Source organism: Cynoglossus semilaevis, chromosome 12 (genome assembly GCF_000523025.1).
Source record: "Cynoglossus semilaevis isolate Cse_v1.0 chromosome 12, Cse_v1.0, whole genome shotgun sequence".
Taxonomy (NCBI): Eukaryota; Metazoa; Chordata; class Actinopteri; order Pleuronectiformes; family Cynoglossidae; genus Cynoglossus; species Cynoglossus semilaevis.
The window spans coordinates 9,652,848-9,675,800 of NC_024318.1; the positions used below are offsets into that span (position 1 = coordinate 9,652,848).

The 22,953-nt window shown below is 43.3% G+C and overlaps 1 protein-coding gene across 1 annotated transcript; it reads left to right on the forward strand.

Moving 5' to 3' along the window:
* The first annotated feature begins 16 nt into the window (after positions 1-16).
* Positions 17-21,966, forward strand: ptpn20 (protein tyrosine phosphatase non-receptor type 20). The gene is made up of 47 exons (XM_025060842.1): positions 17-610; positions 3,530-3,666; positions 3,791-3,954; positions 4,543-4,608; positions 4,696-4,875; positions 4,989-5,064; positions 5,609-5,689; positions 5,871-5,946; positions 6,203-6,356; positions 6,570-6,641; positions 6,867-7,041; positions 7,177-7,312; positions 7,751-7,889; positions 8,021-8,173; positions 8,299-8,484; positions 8,592-8,754; positions 8,853-9,099; positions 9,203-9,282; positions 9,903-9,980; positions 10,072-10,179; positions 10,282-10,398; positions 10,624-10,832; positions 11,139-11,240; positions 11,428-11,521; positions 11,908-11,993; positions 12,144-12,315; positions 12,650-12,861; positions 13,185-13,283; positions 13,366-13,868; positions 14,191-14,830; positions 14,966-15,136; positions 15,228-15,402; positions 15,653-15,863; positions 15,944-15,981; positions 16,194-16,280; positions 17,045-17,106; positions 17,323-17,484; positions 17,566-17,803; positions 18,399-18,505; positions 18,643-18,725; positions 19,090-19,226; positions 19,318-19,466; positions 19,680-19,770; positions 20,481-20,815; positions 20,906-21,121; positions 21,677-21,739; positions 21,824-21,966. Exons 2-47 carry the CDS (start codon positions 3,543-3,545, stop codon positions 21,932-21,934), a joined length of 7,128 nt encoding a protein of 2,375 aa, XP_024916610.1. The 5' UTR covers positions 17-610; positions 3,530-3,542; the 3' UTR covers positions 21,935-21,966.
* Positions 21,967-22,953: the final 987 nt, after the last annotated feature.

The following is a 22,953-nucleotide window of genomic DNA, read 5'->3' on the forward strand; positions in this document are numbered from 1 at the left end:
CAGCAGCAGCAGCAGCAGCAGCAGCACCGACTCCCGCAGCAGGACGAGGCTACTACAGTTTCTTACCCCGTGTTCCAAGAGAGTCCGCAGTGTTATAATCATTGTGGGGGAGCAGCCCTACTGCAGCAGCAGCATCAGCATCAGCATCAGCAGGCTCCTACAGTCCACTGGTGTGGCCGCGGTCCTTCGTCCTTCCCGGGCTGGTCTGTAGCACACCTCACCGCTGAGGATGCACCGCACCTTCGGGCGTCAGACGGATTAGTTTAAATCGGTGTAGCTGATCTCACACCACCCGCTATTGGTGGCTCTGACTTGTCGGTGTCAAAGCGCCAGGCCAATAATCCAATTAAGCGTTTAGAGGCAAAAGACTAAGAATAGCGGCAGTTACAGTAGAAAAGTTTCACATCTCCAGCCCGGTGGTGGTGGAGGTAATAGAGTAGATGAATGGAGCACCATGCACGGAGGATGTCCCTGATGGAGCAGAGCTGCCTTCACTGAGAGGACGTCAAAACTGCGATGCCATGATCTTAAGGATTATTTTGGATCCGTGGTGGGAGCGTTGAAGATAACAGAGGATCAGACGGCTCACACTCAATACATGTGTTACCAGGTAGATTTTTATTTCCATTCCTAATCTTCACACTGTCATCGCACAGGGGAGGCTGGGGGGTGGAGGGGGGGGGGCTTCATGTTTACATTGATTGCGCTCTGACCACAGCCAAACGTCCACAGGGTTGTTGTAATGACACACACCTTTAGGAGGCAGGATGCACAGCCTTTACAGTCAGGGCCTGTTGGGGCAGAAATCCACCTCCTGAAAAGGTGGTGTTTGTGCAGTGGCTACAAAACCAAGACTCTGCCTCTGGTGTTTGTTTCACATCCATTAGACAATCCAATACGCCCACATGCTACCATGTCACCTTGAGGAGAGATGGCAAGGATTTTGCAACACAGAGACCTCGATGCTGAAGAGGAGGAATTTCCAAGAACACTGCACAGCTTCTTCTCTGTGTCTGTGTGCATCATGTGATTGATGTTTGACTGTGGTGTAAGTTGTTGTTTAGGGAATAAGAGCAGTGGCGTTTTGGGCATTTTGCATTGGATGCGATGAAGACGAGGACACAGATACAGGATTTGTGTGTAAATCAGAAGGAGAGATTTAAGAGGAACTGATCAGATCGAAGTTTCAGACCTGATATGTATATGATGGGGTGTCTAAACGAGTGTTGACCGCTCAACGACTGGTCAACACAGTCCACAGCCCTGATCACATGGTCTCACACCAGTCTATTAGCTTAACTCCTGCAGACACACCTCTGAGGCAGTGGAGCTGCTAAAGGTTGGCTCAGGAGTAGAGACACCTGGCAAAGTTTCTTTTCTACTCTGCTCGCCTCATCTTAAATCATTACACAGCTGCATGCATGTCAGCATTTGAAGCATTTTATTAATAATCTTAATAATCACAGTACCGATCACGAGAAGAATCAAGGACCGGGTGGCACTCCCACGACAACCTGGGCGTCATGTGCTGAGGATAACGTCAGTTTAAGCAAAGGATTAAATCACGCCCAATGTAATTGGGTTGGTTTGTGTGACTGGGACGGTGTTGTTTGGTTCCACTCTCTGGTTGAGCTTAGGAGGATCTGCAACTAACTAATGTTTTAATATGTTAATATTATTAAAATCATTTTTTGGTCCAAGACCTTAGAAAATTAGGAGCTAAATATTCAAGTCAAAGATGATGAATTGCAAGTCGTTTAGATTTAAATAAAAAAAAAAGAAAAGAGAAAATTCTTAAGATGTTAATTTGTTTACTTAAAGTTGTTGACATTCCCTTAAGTATTTTCTTTCTAGTAAATTAACACTTTTTCAATATTAAAGCTCTTAAAGTTTCTCATTTTATATCTTACCTTTTTAATAGGTAGGTGAAAAAGAAAGTGAAAGACAATGAATCTGTTAAACTCACCACACCGTATGTCATCATCTACATTTTGCTGTTCCCATCCTACGGTTCACGAATGTTCTGCATTATTTTACTCTAAATTCCTATTCATTCACATTTGGAACGCAACTGGAATTGGACCTAACTCCCCCTGTTCAGATGAGGCCACGTATGTTACATTGACGATTTATTAGAGTAGAAAATATGTCGTGTTATATTAGTCTGTGGATTGGTGTGAACACACCTGGAGCTGACACAAGGTGTTCATCAAATACCATTTTTATAACAATATAAAGTGAAGGAAAACGTAATGCGTGTGTAACACTGTTCCTCACGCATATAATTATTGCAACAATTATAATGTAATTATACATTAGAATGGAATGGGATTTTTTTCTCTACTTTTACAATATTGTCGGTGTCATTTTATTTCTCCACTTTCATTTCACCTCATCGTCACCTTTCTTACACACACATTGTGTGACAACATGCTAACAGAGTATCATGACACCTTTGCTCTGGTGCCAGAAGCACAGCTCAGAACCAGCGTCAGGTCAAATAAAAGCCTATTATGAAATGGGAGGAGGAGAGAGAGAGAGAGAAAGAGAGAGAGAGAGAACATACAGTAGTTAGAGCCTCAGACCAGAAAGTAATCTGATCAGAGTCCAGTACAAATACCTGTCTCTTTATGTGGAGTCTGTCAGAACGTCTCCTGTTACCACAGAGATGAGACTGTCAGGACTAGAGAGAAACTCACGTCTGCCCCTCTGACCACTATTTAACCTGAAAAAAAAAGCCACGGCTAAGGCAGGTTAGTTACTTCAGAAAAACTGAATTATTGTGGTAAATCTTTTAAATTTAAAACTCCAATTCCTAGGAATGTTCATGCACACAATTTAAAAACAAAGTTGTCTCAATGTTATATACAAATATTGAATGTTCCTGCACACAATTTAAAAACAGACAACAAGTTGTCTCAATGTTATATACAAATATTTATTAATATATAAATGTTTTAAGTTACACATCCCTGGAGGTGTTTGGACTGTGGTAAAGTCAGACTAAATACAAGTAACAGTAACAGGAAGTGAGTGAAAACCCCAGGTTTTAAATCTGTTAACACAAGGCTAATATATGTGACTAATGACCTTGGTATTTTTTATTAATACTTATTTTCCTCAACTTCCTTACCTCAACTACTACTACTACTACTAATAATAATAATAATAATTACACAGACAGCCTAAATGAAAGTAGTATATCCACATTTTGCCATTAAATTACATTTTAGAATTGAAAGGTTATACATTGTCCCATGTGTGGAGTAAAAAGTACATCTCCACTTAAGTTTATGTGTTGCCCAAGAGCCCAGGGCAACTGCCCTCTTCTTCCTAACTCCACCCTGGGTGACTGTGATTCACAGATATTATGTAGTGAGGAGAGGAAACACTTCTACCTGGAAATAAATAAAAAATAAATAAAAGAAAGTGTGTGAGGCATTGACGTTCATTCCACTGCTGTAGATGTCCTGTCTGTTTTAGAACACAGCCCCACAGTTATCCGTGCATCTGTGTACTGTGTGTGCAGGAATGTGTGCAGGATGAGCAGCACATTCGTTACATTAGCTGAAGTACTGGAGGCTCGAGGGGGCCCTCTGCTGGAGGAGGAGGTCTGGTCCCTGCTGCTGGGCACTGCAGAGTCTTTATTGGATGCTTCTTACAAAGGTAAAGATTTATCAACTCATTTGTGTTGATACATTTTTAGGTCAGTGTTCAATTTTACGTTTTAAGTTCTTTACTCAGTATGACTTAACCACAGAGTTATGGTATTTTATTTCCCTCCCACCAGGTCACAACAACATGTACAACATCATTAGCCCCACCTCCGTGCTGCTCTCAGCCACCGGTACCTTAGCCTTTAAGAACTGTGGCCTATCAGATGAGGTGTCCACCTTCACCCCTCCAGAACTGCTGCAGGGCCGAGCCAGCTCCACCAAACCTGCCATAGAGAGGGTCAGAGAAACATTTGTCATATTTATGTTCTTACAGATTCCTCATAAAAATATATCCACGGATGTTTGTGGCACTGGTTATTTACATTTTATCGAAGTCGACAGTGAGCTGTTTTCAGTTTAATCAGATGCCGATATGATTTTTTTTTAACGTTATGAAATTATCTCAATGTATGTGGGATTTGTCACAGTTGTGTTACTTTGCCATCTAGTGGTGGAGTAGGAAAACCTTGCACAAAAATAGTTTCCTTTTTTTGACCTGCTAAAATACGTAAACGTTTCTGGTGCTACCTGTAAATTTCTTTTTTTTTCTCAATTTGATTCATCTTTTGGCAGACCTTTTTTATTTTAGCTGCTCCAAACTCCTAAATTGGTTCTTTCTGAGCATGTTTTAGCTAATGAAGCTACGTTTTGCTAATAGCCCCACACAGACGTTCTGATAACTGGCTTATTGATGGTGAATTTATATTTCACCAGGAAATAAATAAGTGTTTTATGGATTTAAATGTATTTTATATCAATAAATCAATTTATTGTATTAAAATGTAATGAAAATTAATTTTGAACTGAGTTCATATTTGTTGCACAGATGCTGGTGTACTCACTGGGTATGACTCTTTACTGGTCAGTTGATTTTCACCTACCTCAAAATCAGGTGAGAAACTGTTGACGCTGCTGTTCTATTAACTGTTGTGTTCTAACGTGAATGTCAATAAAAAAGTGTCATTTTTATTTATTTCAGCCTGTCCAGTTGAGTGACCATCTAAACAGCCTACTCCTCAGCATGTGTGAGGACCTGGCCCAGCGCAGGATAACGCTCACCTCCATCCTGGAGGCCTGCGAATCACACCACAAGGCCTCCATCCTGCCACCGACTGCCAAAGTCATCAGACAGCTGGTGGAGGAGGTTTTCCACGAACCAGTGAGTCTGAGATATTTTGGGAAACCTTTTGGATTTCTCTAAGAATTCTGGACAAGAATCTGGATGACATCAGAAGAGAAATTACTTCTAATGTTTTGGTTTGTTCTCTGCAGACGGACCAGGGCACTTTGCCAGACAGTAACATCCCTTTGAGTGGCAGAAGCCAGATGATCAGAGAGAAACTTCACGGTGAGTCCTGCCAAAAATTAATCCTGTCTCAACACTGACATTTGCTAGGATTTAAGGGTGAATCGAATATTACCTTCTGTAGTGTCCCACTTTTGGTGTGGGTGAAGGGGGCGGGGTGTAATCACTGTGACTCTACAAACAAAGATGTAAAAAACACTGAAAACGACAGGCATTAAAAAATATGAATAACTTGAACCTCTACTGAGTCTTCAGGTATATATGGACTTAGCAAATCGTTTTGTTTTGTTTTTTTCATTTCTGCTAAATGAAATGAAGATATAATTAAAATATCTTAACCAACTCAACAATGGAAATGAAAGTATCATCTAAACAAACTCATTGTTGAGTGGTCCCTAGTTTGCAGGTCACCAGGATTAAAATCTTAACCTAAAGGAAGAAGAGGATTAGTATCCTGTGAGAGCCAATAATCAAATCAGTTCCAGCCTCAGTTCCACCCAAACATCTGAGAGTCTCAGGGTGAAGCAGCCAAAAGGACGTGGGGTCTCACACCGCTGTCAATTCTCTCCTCTTACCTGGTTAACAGGAAAGAAGGGGCAATTTTCAGACTTCAGCGACGGCAGCGCTGAGGGGAGAAGATACTCCACCGACTCTGACTCCAAGTCAGGTACACAACGTGTGTGTGTGTGTGTGTGTGTGAGGCAGCCTTCACCAAATCTGCAGAGTCACAGGAGAGAAGAAGGATGCTTCAGTATTTATTGAACAAAAACACACACACATTTTCTAGCAGTGTATGTGTGTGTGTTGGTGCGGCAGGATATTTCTGACATTTCAAGTGTTGATTTCAGGGAGTTTACGTCAAAGACGTTGGAGACAAAGACCGAGGAGCACTCCTGCACTGCTGCACCACTCCTCTCTGGACAGGTATGACGGGCTAACGGCTATTCACTCCATCACTGCCGAGGCTATAGTTAGCATTAGCGCTACTGTATTGTACTGTGTACGTGTGTGTGTGCACGTGTCAGCAGAAACAAATCAATCTTGTTTTTTACCCTTTTCTCCTCCCTTATCATCGGAGCCGACTTTGAGGGGACATGACATTGGTCCAGAGTTGTGTTTCACTCTGCGATCTATCCTCTCTCTCTCTCCCTTCTCCCTCCCTCTCATTTACTTACCACAGACTCCCTCGTGCTGTTCGCCACAGGGACAGTAACAGCAGCTGGGTTGGTAGAAGCACCCATCATGGCTCCTCTCCTAAACTATCAGGCAGATCTCAAAGCCCCTCCATCACCATGAGTGACTCCTCACTTAGTCTGAGTCACAAGAAAGCCAAGGTAGGACCTGGAATGTTTTTATTTTATTTTATTTTTATTTACTTATTTATACTTATATTTCCATGGAAACAAAGTATTATGACCCTGAAGGCCTAGCTGATTTTTCCATGGTTCCATGGAGATCCTGGTATGAGAACTCCTCTGGACTTTTCCCAAGTCTATTGCATGTGTCGCTGCTCGAAGAGTTTATACTGTAAATGTTTATTTTGTCAGGCTCTGGGTCCTGAGTTCATCAGAATGTCGGATGAACAACAAACTCTTCTCGAGCTTCCAGGATCTATTGTGGTAAATTCCTGATTTCCCTTCCCCTCCTCTGTCTCTATTTGTTCTGCTACCAATCGATGCTAATATAACATTTCACACTGTTCTAATTTACCTCCCTGCATGCTGAACTATGTCCTGTTTGCATATTGCATGCACCGTACTGTAATATTAGGTGCATGTATGTGAATGTATGTAGGTATTTTCTATGTGCATGTGTGTCAGTGTGTCCGTACATGTACATCACAGTCCAGAAAGGGCCGTTCATGTTCATCTCAGAGAGAAGTGACTGTGGTGATGCCCAATGGACAGTACGTGATGGTTCGCTGTGACATTAAGTCCAAAGCAAGAGATGTGTTTGACATGGTGGTGGCTCATGCAAACTTGGTGGAACACTTCTACTTTGGCCTTGCTTTCCTAGATGGTAAGGGACATAATGTACTGATTGTTCATCAAAACAATCGCTCACATGCTTTCAGTACTGGCATGAAGTTTGGACCATGCCAGCAGGAGGAGAGAGAATTAGAGCGTTTTTCCCTTTATCTCTGTCATTCTGCAGACGATGAATACTTCTTCCTCGACCCGGAGTCAAAAGTCAGCAAGGCTGCGCCTGACAGTTGGAAAAAAGGACAGATTACTTCATTTTTGGTCTTCCTGCGAGTGAAGTTTTTTGTTGATGATGTTTCCCTAATTTTGTGAGTACACACTGTGTTATCTGTCGTTTTTGTATTTTCTTATCCAGAAATTTCCTTTCCTTTCCTTATTTGGCAGTTACTTTATTTTTCTTGGTAACCATAGAAACATTCTAATCATTTATTTAAATAATATATTTTGAGGTTAATCCACCAGATTATCATGGCATTTTAAAGGATTATTTAAATTAATTAAACAAAATTTTAAATAAGTTTCCTTAAGGAGGCTTGGAAAGATATTCCACACCATTACCTAAGATACCTTGAAGGAATAGGGTTGGGTTCTGTTCAGTGCTAATACCAAGAAAAATGTCTTGGAAGTTGAGAGTTGTACTGCAATATTTGTCTTTTGTACCCGGTTCAGAGTAAAACTTTATAACACAGGGTGCCACCAAACGACTGTGCGTTACATTGATGTCATTCTTGTTTCCTGTTTCGTAGGCACAAACTGACGCGACACCAGTACTACTTGCAGCTGCGTAAGGATATCTTGGAGGACAGACTCTACTGTAATGAGGAGACTGGCTTATATCTCGCTGCCCTTGCTCTGCAGGCTGAATTTGGAGATTATATGCCAGAGGTAGAGAGGGTCAAAAAAACATTTACTAAATACTGAAACTTGGACAAAAAAAAAACATTTACTAAATACTGAAACTTCAAATATCTCTTATGTAACAGAGTGTCATTTTGTTCATTTGTGTGTCATTTCAGCTGTATGGTAAACATTACTACCAGCCAGAACATTATGTGTCCCAGAGGATGTTGGAGAAACTGGCTCTGCCCAACATCAGAGAAGAGTTGCCCAGAATACACGCCAACCATGTGCAGATGCAGGCTGAAGACGCAGAAACAGAATATCTAAAGGTGTCGAGACTAAACATAAAACCACAACCTTACGCCTGCAAGAAGAACACGAAACAATTCCTAACAGCTAAGATGTAATCTCTGAATAGCCGTAAAGTTTTAATAATTCTGTTTGTGACCCTCAGATTGCCCAGCAGTTACCTGAATATGGAGTTATGTTTTACCGTGTTGGAAGAGAGAAAAGGCCGGTGGGCGGAGAGCTGGTGCTGGGAATCTGTGTAAATGGAATCAATGTGTACGAAATGAAGAACCACATCCGGACTGTCACCAGACGATTCCTCTGGAGGGAAACGGACTCCATCTCCACAGGGGTGAAAACACTATTTAGTCTCCAATCACATTCTTTAAAGTGACTTTTGTGCTGTTTATGTGGCTGTGAAGCTCCACGTGAGTGTGTGACGACTTGTGTGTCTTTCAGCGACATAAACTGATCATCGAGTGTGGAGGGCCCAGTGGGAAGAAGCACAGTTTTATAACAGAAAGCACAAAAATAGCTCAGTACCTTCTCAACCTTTGTTCAGCTCAGCACAAGTTTCACAGTGAGATGTCGTCACGGCAACTCAACCATACCATAATACCAGGTGGGAATGTGGTATTATTGCCTAGAATTAGATGATTACAGGGATTGTTTTAAAACAAGCAACATTTTTTTCTCCTTCTTCTCCTTCTGTCTGTTTAGATGAAAATATGAAATACATGTCTGTTTACCGCGCTCGGAACATGAACCTGAAGCGAATTTCCTGCTCGGAGAGCATGTTGAACCACGTGGGTGTGACGCCGGGTCAACCAGAATCTCTGTCCAAGTCCTGCGATGACCTGACCGCTAAGATGGAGGCTCGACTCCGTCTGCAGTGTGAGATGAGGAAGGAGATGAGCAGGATATTAAACAACGACCCCCCGGATAAAGACCCTGACGATCATTGGAGGTACAGCAGCTTCTCATGATTATGATTATGATTATACTCTTCTCTGAACCTAATCTAACAAAATCTGAAGACTTGACCTGATCCAGCTCTCCTTCTGTTGCAGCGCTCCAAACTGTATTCCCAGAATGCTGTCCAGTCTCTCTCTACAGAAGCAGGAATACGAGTCCTCGTCTTCCATACGAGGTGGACACGTTTGTTATTGTGATTCTGCTGCTCTTTCAGGACTGACCTTTGCATCAACTGTCAGATAATTGCTTTTTCAAAATAATTTAAATTAAATGTACAAGAATAAAACTAAACTTAAATAATCTGGCACATTCGATGTCTGCTAGAATAGAATAAAACTAAACTTTAAAAAAATAATCTGGCACATTCGATGTCTGCTGCCATTTAGTGGCAATTAACAGAAATTACAGTTGATTTTTTGTAATGCATGAAACTAAATGATTGACACCAGTCTTTACCATATTTAGTGCCAGTGTTTGGTGGGCTGTATTAGAAACCCCAAAGGGGCATATCTGGCCCACGGGCTGTAATAATGTGCCTAGGTATAATCTACCTGCAACAATATGCACAAAAAACCCACATTTTTTTTCATATTTTTTCAGTCACAGTTAATTATGATTAATCAGATTAATCTAGAACTACCCTGTGATACATCAGACTGAATTTGTTTGATAGCCATAGTGTTTCTATTAACTTCATCCGACCAGCAGAGGCTGCTACAGTCTCAAGTCTTTTTTATGTTTGTGCCCTTAATAACCTAAATTAGTAACATGTCTTATGTAAAACGTGTTCTGCAGTTGACACACCAACAAGATCTCCACCAGAGAGAGAAATTATCTGTGTGACCCTGAAGAAGGATCCCAAACTGGGCTTTGGTGAGTCAGTGTAACTGGGTTTAGCTGGGAGATGTGACCAGAGTCATATTTCAGATTTTTCTTTTGACCTGCTGTGGTTGTCCTGTTCCAGGCTTTGTGATTGTAGGGGAGGACAACACAGGTAAACTCGACCTTGGGATTTTCGTTGCCTCCATTGTTCCTGATGGACCTGCAGGCAGAGATGGAAGAATAAAACCTGGTAAATATCTGCATCATAGCAAGAAAAAGATGAAGACTTAGATTAAATGTAGTAGGTCATTGTCCACAGACATGTATTTATTCAGTTCATTTTTTGAACCAGGTGGACGTCTCATTTCCCTGAACAAAACTAGCCTGGAGGGCGTGACTTTCAGCGACGCTGCTGCCGTCTTACAGAGCAGCCCTGACGAAGTGGAGCTCATTGTGTCACAGCCTAAACGTAAGTTTGCTCAGTGCACTCTCAGAGTCCGACTCTCAAAGTCCGACTCTCAGAGACATTGCACTCTCAGAGCCCGACTCTCAGAGTCTCCGAGACCGTGCTTTCATAAATCACTGTCAACACTTCTAAAAGTCCGACTCTCAGAGACCGTGCTTTCATAAATCACTGTCAAGATTTTGCATCGCTTGTCATGAAAACATCCAGTTATGATCTCCCTCTTCTCAGAGTCTCTGAAAGATCTGAAAAGTTCCTTGAGTCAGAGTAGCGTGGGTCTGTCCCTGGACCGCAGCTTCGGGTCACAGACCACGCTGAGTGGCACTGAGTTCCGCCCCCCTGTGGAGGAACTGGAGGAGGCCATGGCGCTGTCCAACATGGCGACGCCAAAGCATAACAAGAAGCTTCACATTCCTGTTGTTAGAATACACGATCCCCAGGTGAGAACTTTACATGGAGATGGTTGAGGGGTTGAAGACCTGCTGCCTGACATCGAAAGAAAAGGTCTGCACAAAAAAAGAGGTTGTGGGTGGGTGGAGGTGAACGTCAGGACTAATGGATGGGAAGTCTAAAAGATGGTAGTGGGATCTGCTATGATGTGTGAATGAAGACAGAGTTGATAGATAGAAGAGCTACTGTGGCGCCCCCTAAAGGTGGCAGCCAAATGGAAAGGATGAAGCTAATTCAATCATTAAATCTTTCTTCATCTTAAATCACTAATTTTTAACTCAACTTCTTTTTTACAGGATACATGTTCCAGGTCTCCGTCTGCCTTAAGTTTTAAAGCTGCTGAGCGTTTTATAGTTGAGCTGAAGAAAATCAATGGCAGTCTTGGCATCAGTGTTGCTGTGAGTGATAAATCATTAGCCTCATATTTTTATTGCCTCTGTATAGAAGCAGGCAGAACTGCCTGGTCACATTTATTGTATTAGTATTTGCTAATTTTAAAACTTTTTTTTGGATTCTCCCGTCCCCGTGACCAAAGGAACGTCAGTGACTCTGACAAATATTTCTATTCTTTCTTGGCGTAAAAAGGGAGGAATGAACACTAACGTGCGATACGGAGGCATTTACATCAAGACATTGGTGCCAGGGGGCGCTGCAGACCAGGATGGCCGCATTCAGATCGGTAATCTTTCTTTTAAATGTATAATCTGTACAGATTTGACTTTCCAAATTCTATTGACTTTAACTCATGCTTTGTAACATTTTAATATATTGTGTTCAAATTTAAATACACTCCTATGGAATTTACAACATTATGGATTTGATTTAAGTATTAAATGTTATGTAACATAAGCCTGAAAGTAGTGGAATAAACATCTGAGAATACAGTCCTTAACTTATAATACTTTCAGAATTCCAGGAATTTATGATAATTCCTAATTCCATGTCCAAGAGATTCCAAATTATTCAAAGTTAAATTCAAATAAATCTATATGTGTAATTTATACATTTGAGATGTTTTTCTACTGTATTTATAATGATAGTTGTGTTTGTTTGTGTTTATGACAGGTGACAGACTGCTAGAGGTTGATGGTTCCAACCTGAGGGCAGTGACTCACCAACAAGCTATCGAGTGCCTGAAGAGGACTGGGGAGGTACACACACACACACACACACACACACACACACACACACACACACACATACACACACATACAGCAGATACTACTGAAATATAACAGTTTTTAAAACAGCCTCTCCAACATGTACCAGTGTAATATATTTGTGCATCTGTTTCTCTCTAGGTGGTGAGTCTACTGTTGGAGCGAGAGCCCACGGTCATCCTGGAGTCCAGATCTGACTCCCCCTGCCCCCAATTATCCCACAGCCCGTCACACACACAGCCCCCCAGGACCGAGGCCTCTGTGGAAACGACCTTGCCTGCGAGAGCCAAGGACTACAGCTTTGTGACCGAGGGTGAGTGTGGAGATGAAGGGACAGATGTGCTCACAGAGGGAAAAACTACACACACACACACACACACACACACACACAGCCCTGAGGGGAGTGTGAGTCATCTGACAGCTACATTGTGGTTACTGTCAGCATCGTCCAGCACTGACGTCGCCTCCGTCCCCTGAGACTCTATGTGCTGAAACCTTGATGGCGTCCGTGCAGATGAGTTAAAGGGAGAGTTTCACATGGATTAAAGAAAACATTGTAATTCTAAAGTCCTCACTTTCTTCAATATCTCTGTCCTTTGTTAATTCTACTTTAATTCACTTTCTTCAATATCTCTGTCCTTTGCCAGAGAACACACATGAAGTTGTGCTCAAGAAGACGTTGTCCGGCCTTGGCTTCAGCTTTTACATCTCACAGCTGCGTTCTGGACCAGATCAAGGATCTGTGGTCCGCATCAAGCGTCTGTTCCCAGGACAGCCGGCATTAGACAGTGGCCAACTGAGGGAGGGTGACGTCATTCTGACTGTCAACAGAGAGCCTGTAAGGGATCTGTCCTACCAGGTAGGAACTGGCAGGTCTTGGAGTATAAACTTATAAATGTATCCAATGACACAGGGGTGTTTTGACGTTGTTGTTTCTTCAGGTCCTGGTCATCAACAGGTTCTCGTTAGTTCACTAATCCTTTAATCTAATGGGAGTGAAAATAGCCAGCATTTCCTTTGCCCTTTAATCTTTTGCGTACGTTCAATGAGTCCTAATGAGATTTTGAACATCTTGTAAACAAATGAGCCGTTTGACCCATTTGTGTTGAGCTGGACTGGAGATCAGCCCAGATGTTGTCACCAACTCCAGACAACACATTTTCTTCTTCTTTGTTGATTCAGAGAGTCTTGTTCCTCTTACGTGGAGCTCCATCTGAAATTCACCTGCTGGTTTGCCGTCCAGCCCCTGGAACACTTTGTGATGGAGATGACAACACACTGGTGAGTCCACGTGGACAAGACCAGAACTAAGTTTGGTCGAGGATACCAGATGTATTCCTTAACCTCCTTCTGTTCTCCGTAGAGTCCTGCTCCCACCCGGGAGTTTCGATCCAGATCTTTGACCTCGGACATCCATTTCAAAGAAGACTACAGCCAGCTCCTCAAGGGTCAGTACGACGTCAACAACCGGGCTCTGAGCCGAGTCCTCAACCAGGAGCAGGATTTGACCAACAGAGGAGAGAGAAACCATGAATTTCGTGTCACTCCGACAGAGAGCCAAAAGATACTGAAGAGCGAAGTGCACGTCCACCAGAGCTTCCCGTCCCCACCACGCTCACCGCCCTCACCCACGTCACCCACGACACCTCCATCCCCGGTCTCACCAGTGTCACCCACCTCGCCCACCTCACATACCTCGGGCTCTCCCCCAGCTCAGACTGAGTCAGGATCCAGCCAAAGGAATCCAGAGGAACACGAGGAGGTTGGAGCCCAGAGACCAGATGAGGTGGCTGCAACGACATCAGGTTCGACTGTGATGCTCCTGGATGTTGGCCCTAAGACTGCAACCAACTCCATATATGCCAGGTGAGGTATCGTTTTTACAGACATGTCTTTTTAATAATCTTTCTAATTTCACATTATTATTAGAATTAGAATTTTATATTATTGTCAAAAGCTTGTAGTCCCCCCTCCCACCTGTAGGTGGTGGTATAAATGTAGTTTGAAATACTGTAGATAGCAGATTTCTTTTGTATTTGTAGCTTTGTATTATTTTAAATAAATGTTTACAAAATAATAAAATAAATAATTTAATCACAGCCAAAAGGAATGTGTTTGTAATGTTAAGCTGTATTATAACGTTACATGTGAGTGAAAAGAGACTATTCTCTATTGTGTTTATCTACAGTGGAGTCAGGGAGGACGCAGATGGAAGTGTGACCTACTGCCTCATGGGAAATGGACTAACCATCATGGCAGACGAAGAGTACCTGACCATCAGCTCCACACTGGAGCCCCCTCACAGCTTTCCCTCCAGTCTGACCACAAATTCTCCATCAATCAAGCCCACATTTCCCAGCTCTCAAACCTCCATCAGCTCCTCTACTTTCAGCTCCCAGAATCCAAACCACGTCCCTCTTACCACCGTCTCGCCGCTCACCCTCATGTCCAACACGCCGACCACTTGTTTCCCTGCCCCTCCTTCTCAGCCGCTCACCACTCAGCCGTCCAAGGCCAAGCACCACCCGATCCAGCAGGGCTTCTTTCCGAATCTCTACAAAGCCTTTTCTGAAAACAGTCGACCTGCTGTGCCGCCACCTCCTCCTCCTCTTCCTCAGCTTCCTGCTCCACCACAGACCCCGATCACAGCCCAGGTCATCTCCTCTGTGCCTCCTAGTGTCAGTCCTCCTGCCCGGGGGCCAGTGACAACCTTTGTGCTGCCCTCTTCTGGACAGAGTCGCTCACAGTCGAGGGAAGAGCATGTGGCAAACGATATGGAACGCAGGAAAGATAGCGAGGAAGAGGAAGAGGAAGCCAGTCGAAGAAAGGCAAGACGCTAATGTAGTTTTATAATTTTATGATTCATAATTGATTCAATGAAATGAAGCTACTGGAAGATGTTTATTTGGATTTATTTAGATTTTTAAGTAAGTATTAAATGTGTGTTTTCTCCTGATTTTCAGGGATTTGTCAAAGAGTTTGAACTGCAGGTGTATCTGACTAAATCCAGAAGTGGAAGCTTTGGATTCACCATCGCCCGCAGCAAATTGGACAACTGCTACTACATACAGGAAATACTGGACAACCCAGCCAAGGCAGATGGAAGACTTAGAGCAGGAGACAGGCTCATTATTGTACATAAACATACGCTCCTCCACGATGATAAACCAATGAAAGTCTGACTTGCAGAGAGAAAACATTTTTCCTTATGCTGTTTGTCTTCAGGTAAATGGACATAACGTGACCACTGTCGCGGATGATGTTGCCATGACGATTCTCAGGGCATCTCAGAGAAAACTCAGCATGACCCTGGGGAGGGCAGTTACTAACTTGGTGGCCCCACCACCCTGTGACAGCCTGCCGGAGGTCGTCCTGCACAAGACGTCCTCAGGACAGCTGGGTAGGACACAGTACACACTCTGATATATGTTGTGTGATGTTACTTCTTGACTGTATCTTGGTAGGACTTACAAACGTCTCGGTCCAAAAGATTCCCGTCCAATTTAAACAACAGAAAGTTCCAGGATTTGTTAAGATGTTCAGGCCACCAAAAACTGCAGCACACTGAGAAGAAGAAGAATTCTTTTCATTTCTAGTGTTCTCAGATCTACTCCTTGGTGAGGACACTGTACTGTGTGTGTTCTCTGCAGGTATAAAACTGACCGGAGGGATCGGCAGCAAATGGCAGGGCATCTACTGTCTGGAGGTGGTTCCAGGATCTCCAGCCAGTGAGGAGGGAACTGTCAAACCCAATGACAAGATCCTGTACATTAGTGGCCGCTGCACGCTGGGTATGACGCTGGAGGACGCCGTCAAAGCCTGTGAGGTCGCCCCTCGTAAAGTCAAACTCAAGATAATAAGGTATGACGATGACAGAAGTGACGAGGATGTTGGAGAGGTTGAACCTTCTCACCAACTCCCTTGTTCTGTGTTTGAACCAGAGAGGACCACCCCGTACCCCCAAAGGCCAAGTGGAACGGTAAGGATTTATGACGTCCTTGGTTCAGCTCAGGTTAGCACAGATAGGATTGTTTGGTGGGGAAATGCTCTGATGGATCTCCTAGAAACTAGATATGTCTGTTAAACAATGACAACTGAGGTTCAATCATTACCAGGTCCTCAGACCAGAAGTCCTTGTCCGTGCATCTGTGGTTTCAACACTTAACTCAAAATAAAATGTTTCATTTTTAGGCTTTTTTGATTGGAAGAAGGACAGGAGGTCCTACGCTCACTTTGACGATAGTATTTCTCCAGAAAAGGACTCTCCTCCTGAAGAGGGTGAGCTTTTGTCTTTCCTTTCACTGTTCTTAGTTTGATGTCACCAGCAGGATGTTCTCTGCGCTCCATGACTTGGTTTCTTTCTATGTCTTTTGCCTGTTGTGCTTTTGTTGCATTGTCAGTGTGAATTTGGAGCCCGTTGCTGAAAGATATGTTGAAGCAATGTGTGTGTGTGTGTGTGTGTGTGCTGACAGACAGGTACTGGGCTCTCACTGCAGGATTAATAATTACCTAGGCTCTGGCCCTCCACTGGTGTATTAGGCTGCACATGCAAGCCATCACACACACACACACACACACACACACAGAGGCAGTGCCATACACTCACCAGTCTATAAGACAGGTTGCCCGGCTCAGTTGCCTGGTGACAGTGCATACAGCGGTAAGGGACAGTGGACAGGGTCCCTCTGAAAAGACCCACCTTGTCCACCTGTCATACAAGAAACGCTCTTTTCATCACTTGTCCTTCAGAATGACCGAGGAGGTGGGAGGTCGGTGTGTCTTCGTGTACTGTTATGTTATGTGTCTGTTTTTTGGGAACATTTTCAACTAATAACGGAGGGACGGAGGGAGACTTTCTGGCTGCTAAAATATCTAGAAACCATTTTATTATGTGAACTAACTGAAGTTGTTTGGCTGTACTGTACTGTACTGTACTGTACTGTACTGTACTGTATTGTACTGTACTGTAGTGTACTGTACTGTAGTGTACTGTACTGTAGTGTACTGTTCATTGACCATCTAATATCTCTCATCTGTTTCAGATGATTTGTTGGCCATGACCATTAATGGCTTCCGCTGCCTCTCCGTCAGTCAGGAACACGATGTAAGTTACTGAAAACAATATTCTTATTTTCATTGTTCTTATTTATTTCATTTGACTTATTTTGTTTAAAATTCATTCAGTATCCATTTATTTTATCACCAGATGCCGTTCTCTGTATCCGTTTCCTATTGTAACATGAGTCTCTTGTGTGTCAGTTAGACAGCATTCAGTCTCCTCTCTGACAATAACCTCCCTCTGGTTCTCTTGTGTTCACAGAGTTGCATCATGCAAGTGGAGTTCAAAAAAACAGAAGGTGGCGGCCTCGGCTTTGCTTTGATTGCTGGGACCAACGGCAGCTTGCTCAGAGTGAAGGAGATCTGCTGTGGCGGAGCAGCCGAGCAGGACGGTCGTTTACGAGTGGGAGACATTCTGTTAGAGGTAACAACTCCTCACCCACTCTGTCTCTCTGGTCTAACAGCCGTGGTACATGTCCTGATCCTCTCTGGGGTCCGCCTGCAGGTGAACGGTGTGATAGTCTCCGGTCTGAGCCACAGTAAAGTGGTGGACATCCTGCGTAAAGCTGAGGGCACCGTTCAGCTCACCATCTGCAGAGACATCATGCCTCTGACTTACTCTGAGTTACCGTCACAACCCAACATGTCTGCGCCGACTGAACCTGTCTTAGCTGCTCAGCCGTCCCCAGACCCCTGCCCCTCACCTGAGGTCATCCTGGATAATCCACCTGAGCGTCATCCAGGTGATGATCTCCTTTTTTCCCTTATCACACTCACACACTTATGTAAGTAGAGTGGGTTTCTATAAACAAAGGTGTAAAGAATGTTGTCACCATAGAGATGCAGTAACTGCACTGAGCTGCAACAGCTGGTCTATGATAATGCAACGATGTTCGACCTCAGGTGTAGAGGCGATCTGCTTTACAACAAGTTTTACTAATATATTTGCCCACAATCAGTGGCACATGCAGGGAACAGACCAAACACCATTTATTTAAAAAAGACGATAAGCCCAAAGAACGGAAATGCACACAACCCTGTGGGAGCGCAAGCTGCCACTAGGGGGTGCGTGAGATGTAATGGCAGTTCATGTCTTATCAAAAGCTGAGATTTTAATTAATACATCAATACAGGCTATGTATACATATATGTATAGTTTTGTTTATTATTTGTTTTTACATATTTTTTCTGTAATTTATACAAATGTATTATCTTCTATAACTTTAATATCTTTTAATTTATCGATGTAAGCTGTAACTGTATATGTCATGTCCATTATTGTACTGTTTTCAGTAACATTTACATTACATTACATTACATTACAAGTTTCTGCTTCAGAGACGACTGGAGACTATGCAGTCACCGAGCCGGTCGTGGTCCTGACCACACCACCACCGCCTCCACGACGTCTGACTGTTGTCACAGACCAGAGTGAAGTATTTCAGGTGACAACCATGTGCACACGCATACACACATACATGCACCTACACTTACACTTGTGTGAGAGTGATGTGCTCCCCAGTTCTCCCTAATACGTTTACTAACATTGCTAACACCTTGCTCCTCCCGTCTACCACCTCAGGAGAGCTGTAACAGTACGCCTTCTCATCAAGCTTGCTGCCCATCTCTCAGTGTCACTGACATGTTGCATGGAGCTTCTGACAGGTAGTAACTTCACGACAACTTCCTTCTTTCTCCCGCATCTACAGTACTTGGGTTTGTCTTGTCTTGTGCATTTCCACTCTTAACCACCTTGTGGCAGCAGAGAGCAACAAATCAAGACAACTTCCTGGGTTGTAAATGGATTGAGAAAAGAAAAATAGTGTGACAGTCAGGAAGTATTATAGTTCCATCCTCTGCAGACCACAAACAACGAGTACTGAGAAGTACGCAGGTATTTTAGCCCTCTGTCTATACTGTATTTTAGGTGGAAAAGTCGCAGGGACAGGAAGCTCAGCCTTGCATGATTTCATCCCCTCCCGAAGAATAAAAATGGTCTGGTCTCACCCCTGCCCCCTGACTCCCCCAGGAAACACATTGTGACCAAACTTTTGGACCAGTCCTGTAAAGACATTCGTAAGACCCAATCAGACGGCTGGAGCAGCGAAGATGAAGATGATGATGTGTTTGACACCAGCCAACAGGAAATGACCTCACCACATACAGGTTTTCATGTCTTTGTACAACCTCCACAATGTCAAAGTGTATCAGTAGGGGCCTCAAACCCTCAACCTTCCTCCTGTTTCTGCTTCCTCAGGCCCACCTATCGTATCAGAGGAGGAACTGGCCAGTTTGGCTCTCATCAGTCCAGACAGGACCAGCCAGTATTCAGGCTCCAGGGTCAAAGCTCTCATCCAGATTCTGCAGCATCAGCTGGGCCAGCAGGAACTGGTCAAAGAGTTCATGGTTCGTACTTTTTCTTTTACTACGACTTGTCAACTCGCACTTGCCAAATAAACACATCCACTGAAATTTATAGGGAAGAAAAGGAAGAAAAAGAAGTTGAAACTCAGTCATTAGATACAGAAGCTGTAAACAGACACGCAGCAACAGCCATGTTGTGATCCAGCTGCTGCGTTTTTATGATGACACCATATACTGTGCTGTTGTTTATTTCAGGCTCTGGAGCATCTGAAACCCTCTGATAACTGTCTGGTGGGAAAAGCTCATGAGAACCGAGATAAGAACCGTTACAGAGATATTCTACCCTGTGAGTTTCTTCTCCTGCTCTCACAGACACCTGTGTTTTTTCCATCTCTGCCTCCTGGACTGTTTTATTTTATCACTGCACTGAAGCTTGTAAAAGTTTGACAACCACAGGGTTGACATTTTTATGTGGACCTGTTTGTTAGCTCCCTCCTTTAACCGGGCAGCAAATCATTTTCCACATTAACAAATATTAAGTTTCAGCCATAAATGATATGAGAGATTAGATTTGATTCATAACTAACCTTCTCATGTGTTGGGATTAGTGCTCATTATTAAATACAGCAGGATTAAATAACGTCAAAAGCTTTTTTTTAAAAAAATAGTATGAATTCATGGCAAGAAGGGGGGAGGGACACAGGGGAAAAGTGGAAAGGGGGGGAGTCAACTGTTTGGGCTGCTTAATGGGTTTTTTTATTTGTGAATGAAAATCTACTCAGAACCTGTTCTTTATTAGTTGCAGCTGCTGCCTGATTCAAACACTGTTTGGACTCTTGTTTGTGTCTTTTTTCTGTTTTTCTATCTCTGTCTTGTGGAGTCTTTTAAGTGACTTAAAATAATAGTTTGATTCCAGACCTCAGAGAAACTTTGGTTCTATTTACATATTTCAACAACAGTCCTAGCTAAAAAGGTGTAGCACTGCAGAGATAGAGATACAGTAACTGCCAAAGAAGTTTAGTTTATTTGATATAACTTGACTTCCTCCCTCCACAGATGACAAAACCCGTGTTGCCCTTGGAGAAAACCAGGACTACATCAACGCCAGCTACATCCGCATGCAAGTGGGCGACACAGAGTTCTCCTACATCTCCTGCCAGGGCCCGCTGCCCTCCACTGTGTCAGCTTTTTGGCAGATGGTGTGGGAGAACAAATCTGATGTCATCGCCATGATGACCCAGGAAGTGGAACGAGGCAGGGTCAAGTGTCATAAGTACTGGCCAGAAAAGCTGGGCTTGCCTGTGGACACTGGCAGGTACCAGATTCACCTGGAGAACCAACAGTTCCTGGAGTGCTTCCAGATTAAAGTCATCCGCATGGTGGAGAGTGGAGTAAGAGAAGAACCCGTGTCTGTCTGAGTCTCACAGATGTCGCTGCGTAATCCTTGGTCTGATTAAAAAAACATCATCTTGTGTTTTCAGACCAGTGAGACACATTTCGTCCGTCACCTGAAGTTCACGCACTGGCCTGACCACGGCGTGCCGCACTCTTCTGAACAGCTGGTGCGATTTATTCGTTACCTGAGAGCGGTGCACCACAAGGGGCCGGTGACCGTTCACTGCAGCGCTGGCATCGGACGCGCAGGAGTTCTGATTTGCACCGATGTCATACTGAGTCTCATCGAAAACGATTTACCTGTGAGTAAGAACAACTGAAGCTCTTCTTATTGTAGTCGAAGGAACCCCAAGTTCATGAAGGTTTGTCGCAACTAGAAGCTAGCATCCAGGCTAGACAGAGGGAAGCTATGATATTATAAATGCCAACAACATGCACCATGAAGTAGTAGTGCTAAAAACCAATGGTAGTTTGTTGGCAAATTTGAGCCAAGTTTGCTTTTTTTCCTATGACAGTGGGGGCATCACTGCCTCCAATGTGCCTTTCAATAGGAAGTCAACATCACCGTCTTGTTACATCATGTTGTAATTACGTCTTATATAATAAAGTTTTTTTGTGACACCTTATGCTAATATAATAGTTTTAAATTATAAAACTGAACTTTGTGTAGTAGTCCTGGTTCACCTCCATCATTGTAAGATTTATTCTTCTTCAGATGTTCTCATATTGTTTAGGTGAATGTTCCAGTCAAATACTTGAGTTTGTAACCAAGTTAACCAATTTAGGAGATTGGAGGAGAGATATTCTCTGATCAGAGTGTTTATGTGTTAATCATTCTCTTCCCCGTGTGTTTTCAGATTAATGTTAGTGACATTGTGAAGGAAATGAGACTTCAGCGCCACGGAATGATTCAGACCAAGGTCAGTGCCAGAGGTCAGAGTTCAAGCTTTTAAAAACAGACAGTTCCCGCAAGCTAGACACGGCCTTTGTTTCTCTCCTTTCAGGAACAATACCTCTTCTGCTACAAGGTCTGGTTGGAGGTTTTACAGGGCATTTTACAGCTTCACGGCAGCCAATGGCAACCGGAAAGTCCCCCAGACCACAGAGTAGTCTGAATGTTTCCACTTTCACTTCACCTGCGGTTAAAGCACAGAATGAAAATGTAAAAAGAACTCTGTCAGTCGCTTCAGGGACTGGTGGAAACCCTGCTGGACTAATGTTGAATTGGCTCTAACACAGGAATCTGTACCACTCTGATTTGACGCTGGCCTCCTGGTTGGTCACACTGATGTCAACATCTACGTCCGTGTTCATTTACGTGCTCCTGGTGCTGTGTTTCATTTAGATCGCTGACGTTGTTTTGCCTTCTGTCTTCAGCATGTTTTTATTTCCATTTTGGAGTCACTTCGTTGGCGTGTCCCATGTGTTTCCCGACCCTGAGCTCTTTGATTTGCAGAGGTTGTTTATTTCTATTGGTCGTGTTGCATGAAATATAAAACTTTATAATGCCCACGTCTCTGAAGTGGCACTGATGTAACACACGTCATCAGAGCGCACATGCGGAGGAGCGTGGTGCCAGAGTTGGTGTCTGTTGATTAGGAGTAATCAGTTAATCATCGTCATCATTTCATCAAGTGCATTTCTACTCTGCAGAGAAGGGAACTGACGAGACAGCAGTGTTGATTTCTAGTTAACCGTGAAAAGAATCAAGTGCCTTGGATTGACTCATTCTTTTGCTCCTCAATGACACAAACCGGCCGCTTGATACAAGCAGCCGGGGACGGAGGGCAAGAAACTGACTGGAGAGCGTGCCACGATGGAAATTTCGATTTCGCAGCTTCCAGTTTGTGGTTTGAGATGGAATTTTCTGAACCAGAAGAGGGTTTGATGGTAGATTAAGGGTTAGCTGAAATGTAACTTTGAAGCAATGTAAAGTTTGCACACCGCCTGTCGATGTTCTTTTTCTTTGTGGACCCATTTTATACAAAACAGTATCACAAATGACAGATTGCAGATCCTAATACAGGTAATGAATAATCCCACATTAGAGTTTTTGGATAAATTCATAAATTTTCAATTCAGTCTTTTCTAAAAAAAAATTGGACTTGATTTAAGATGTAAATTATTTGCTGTG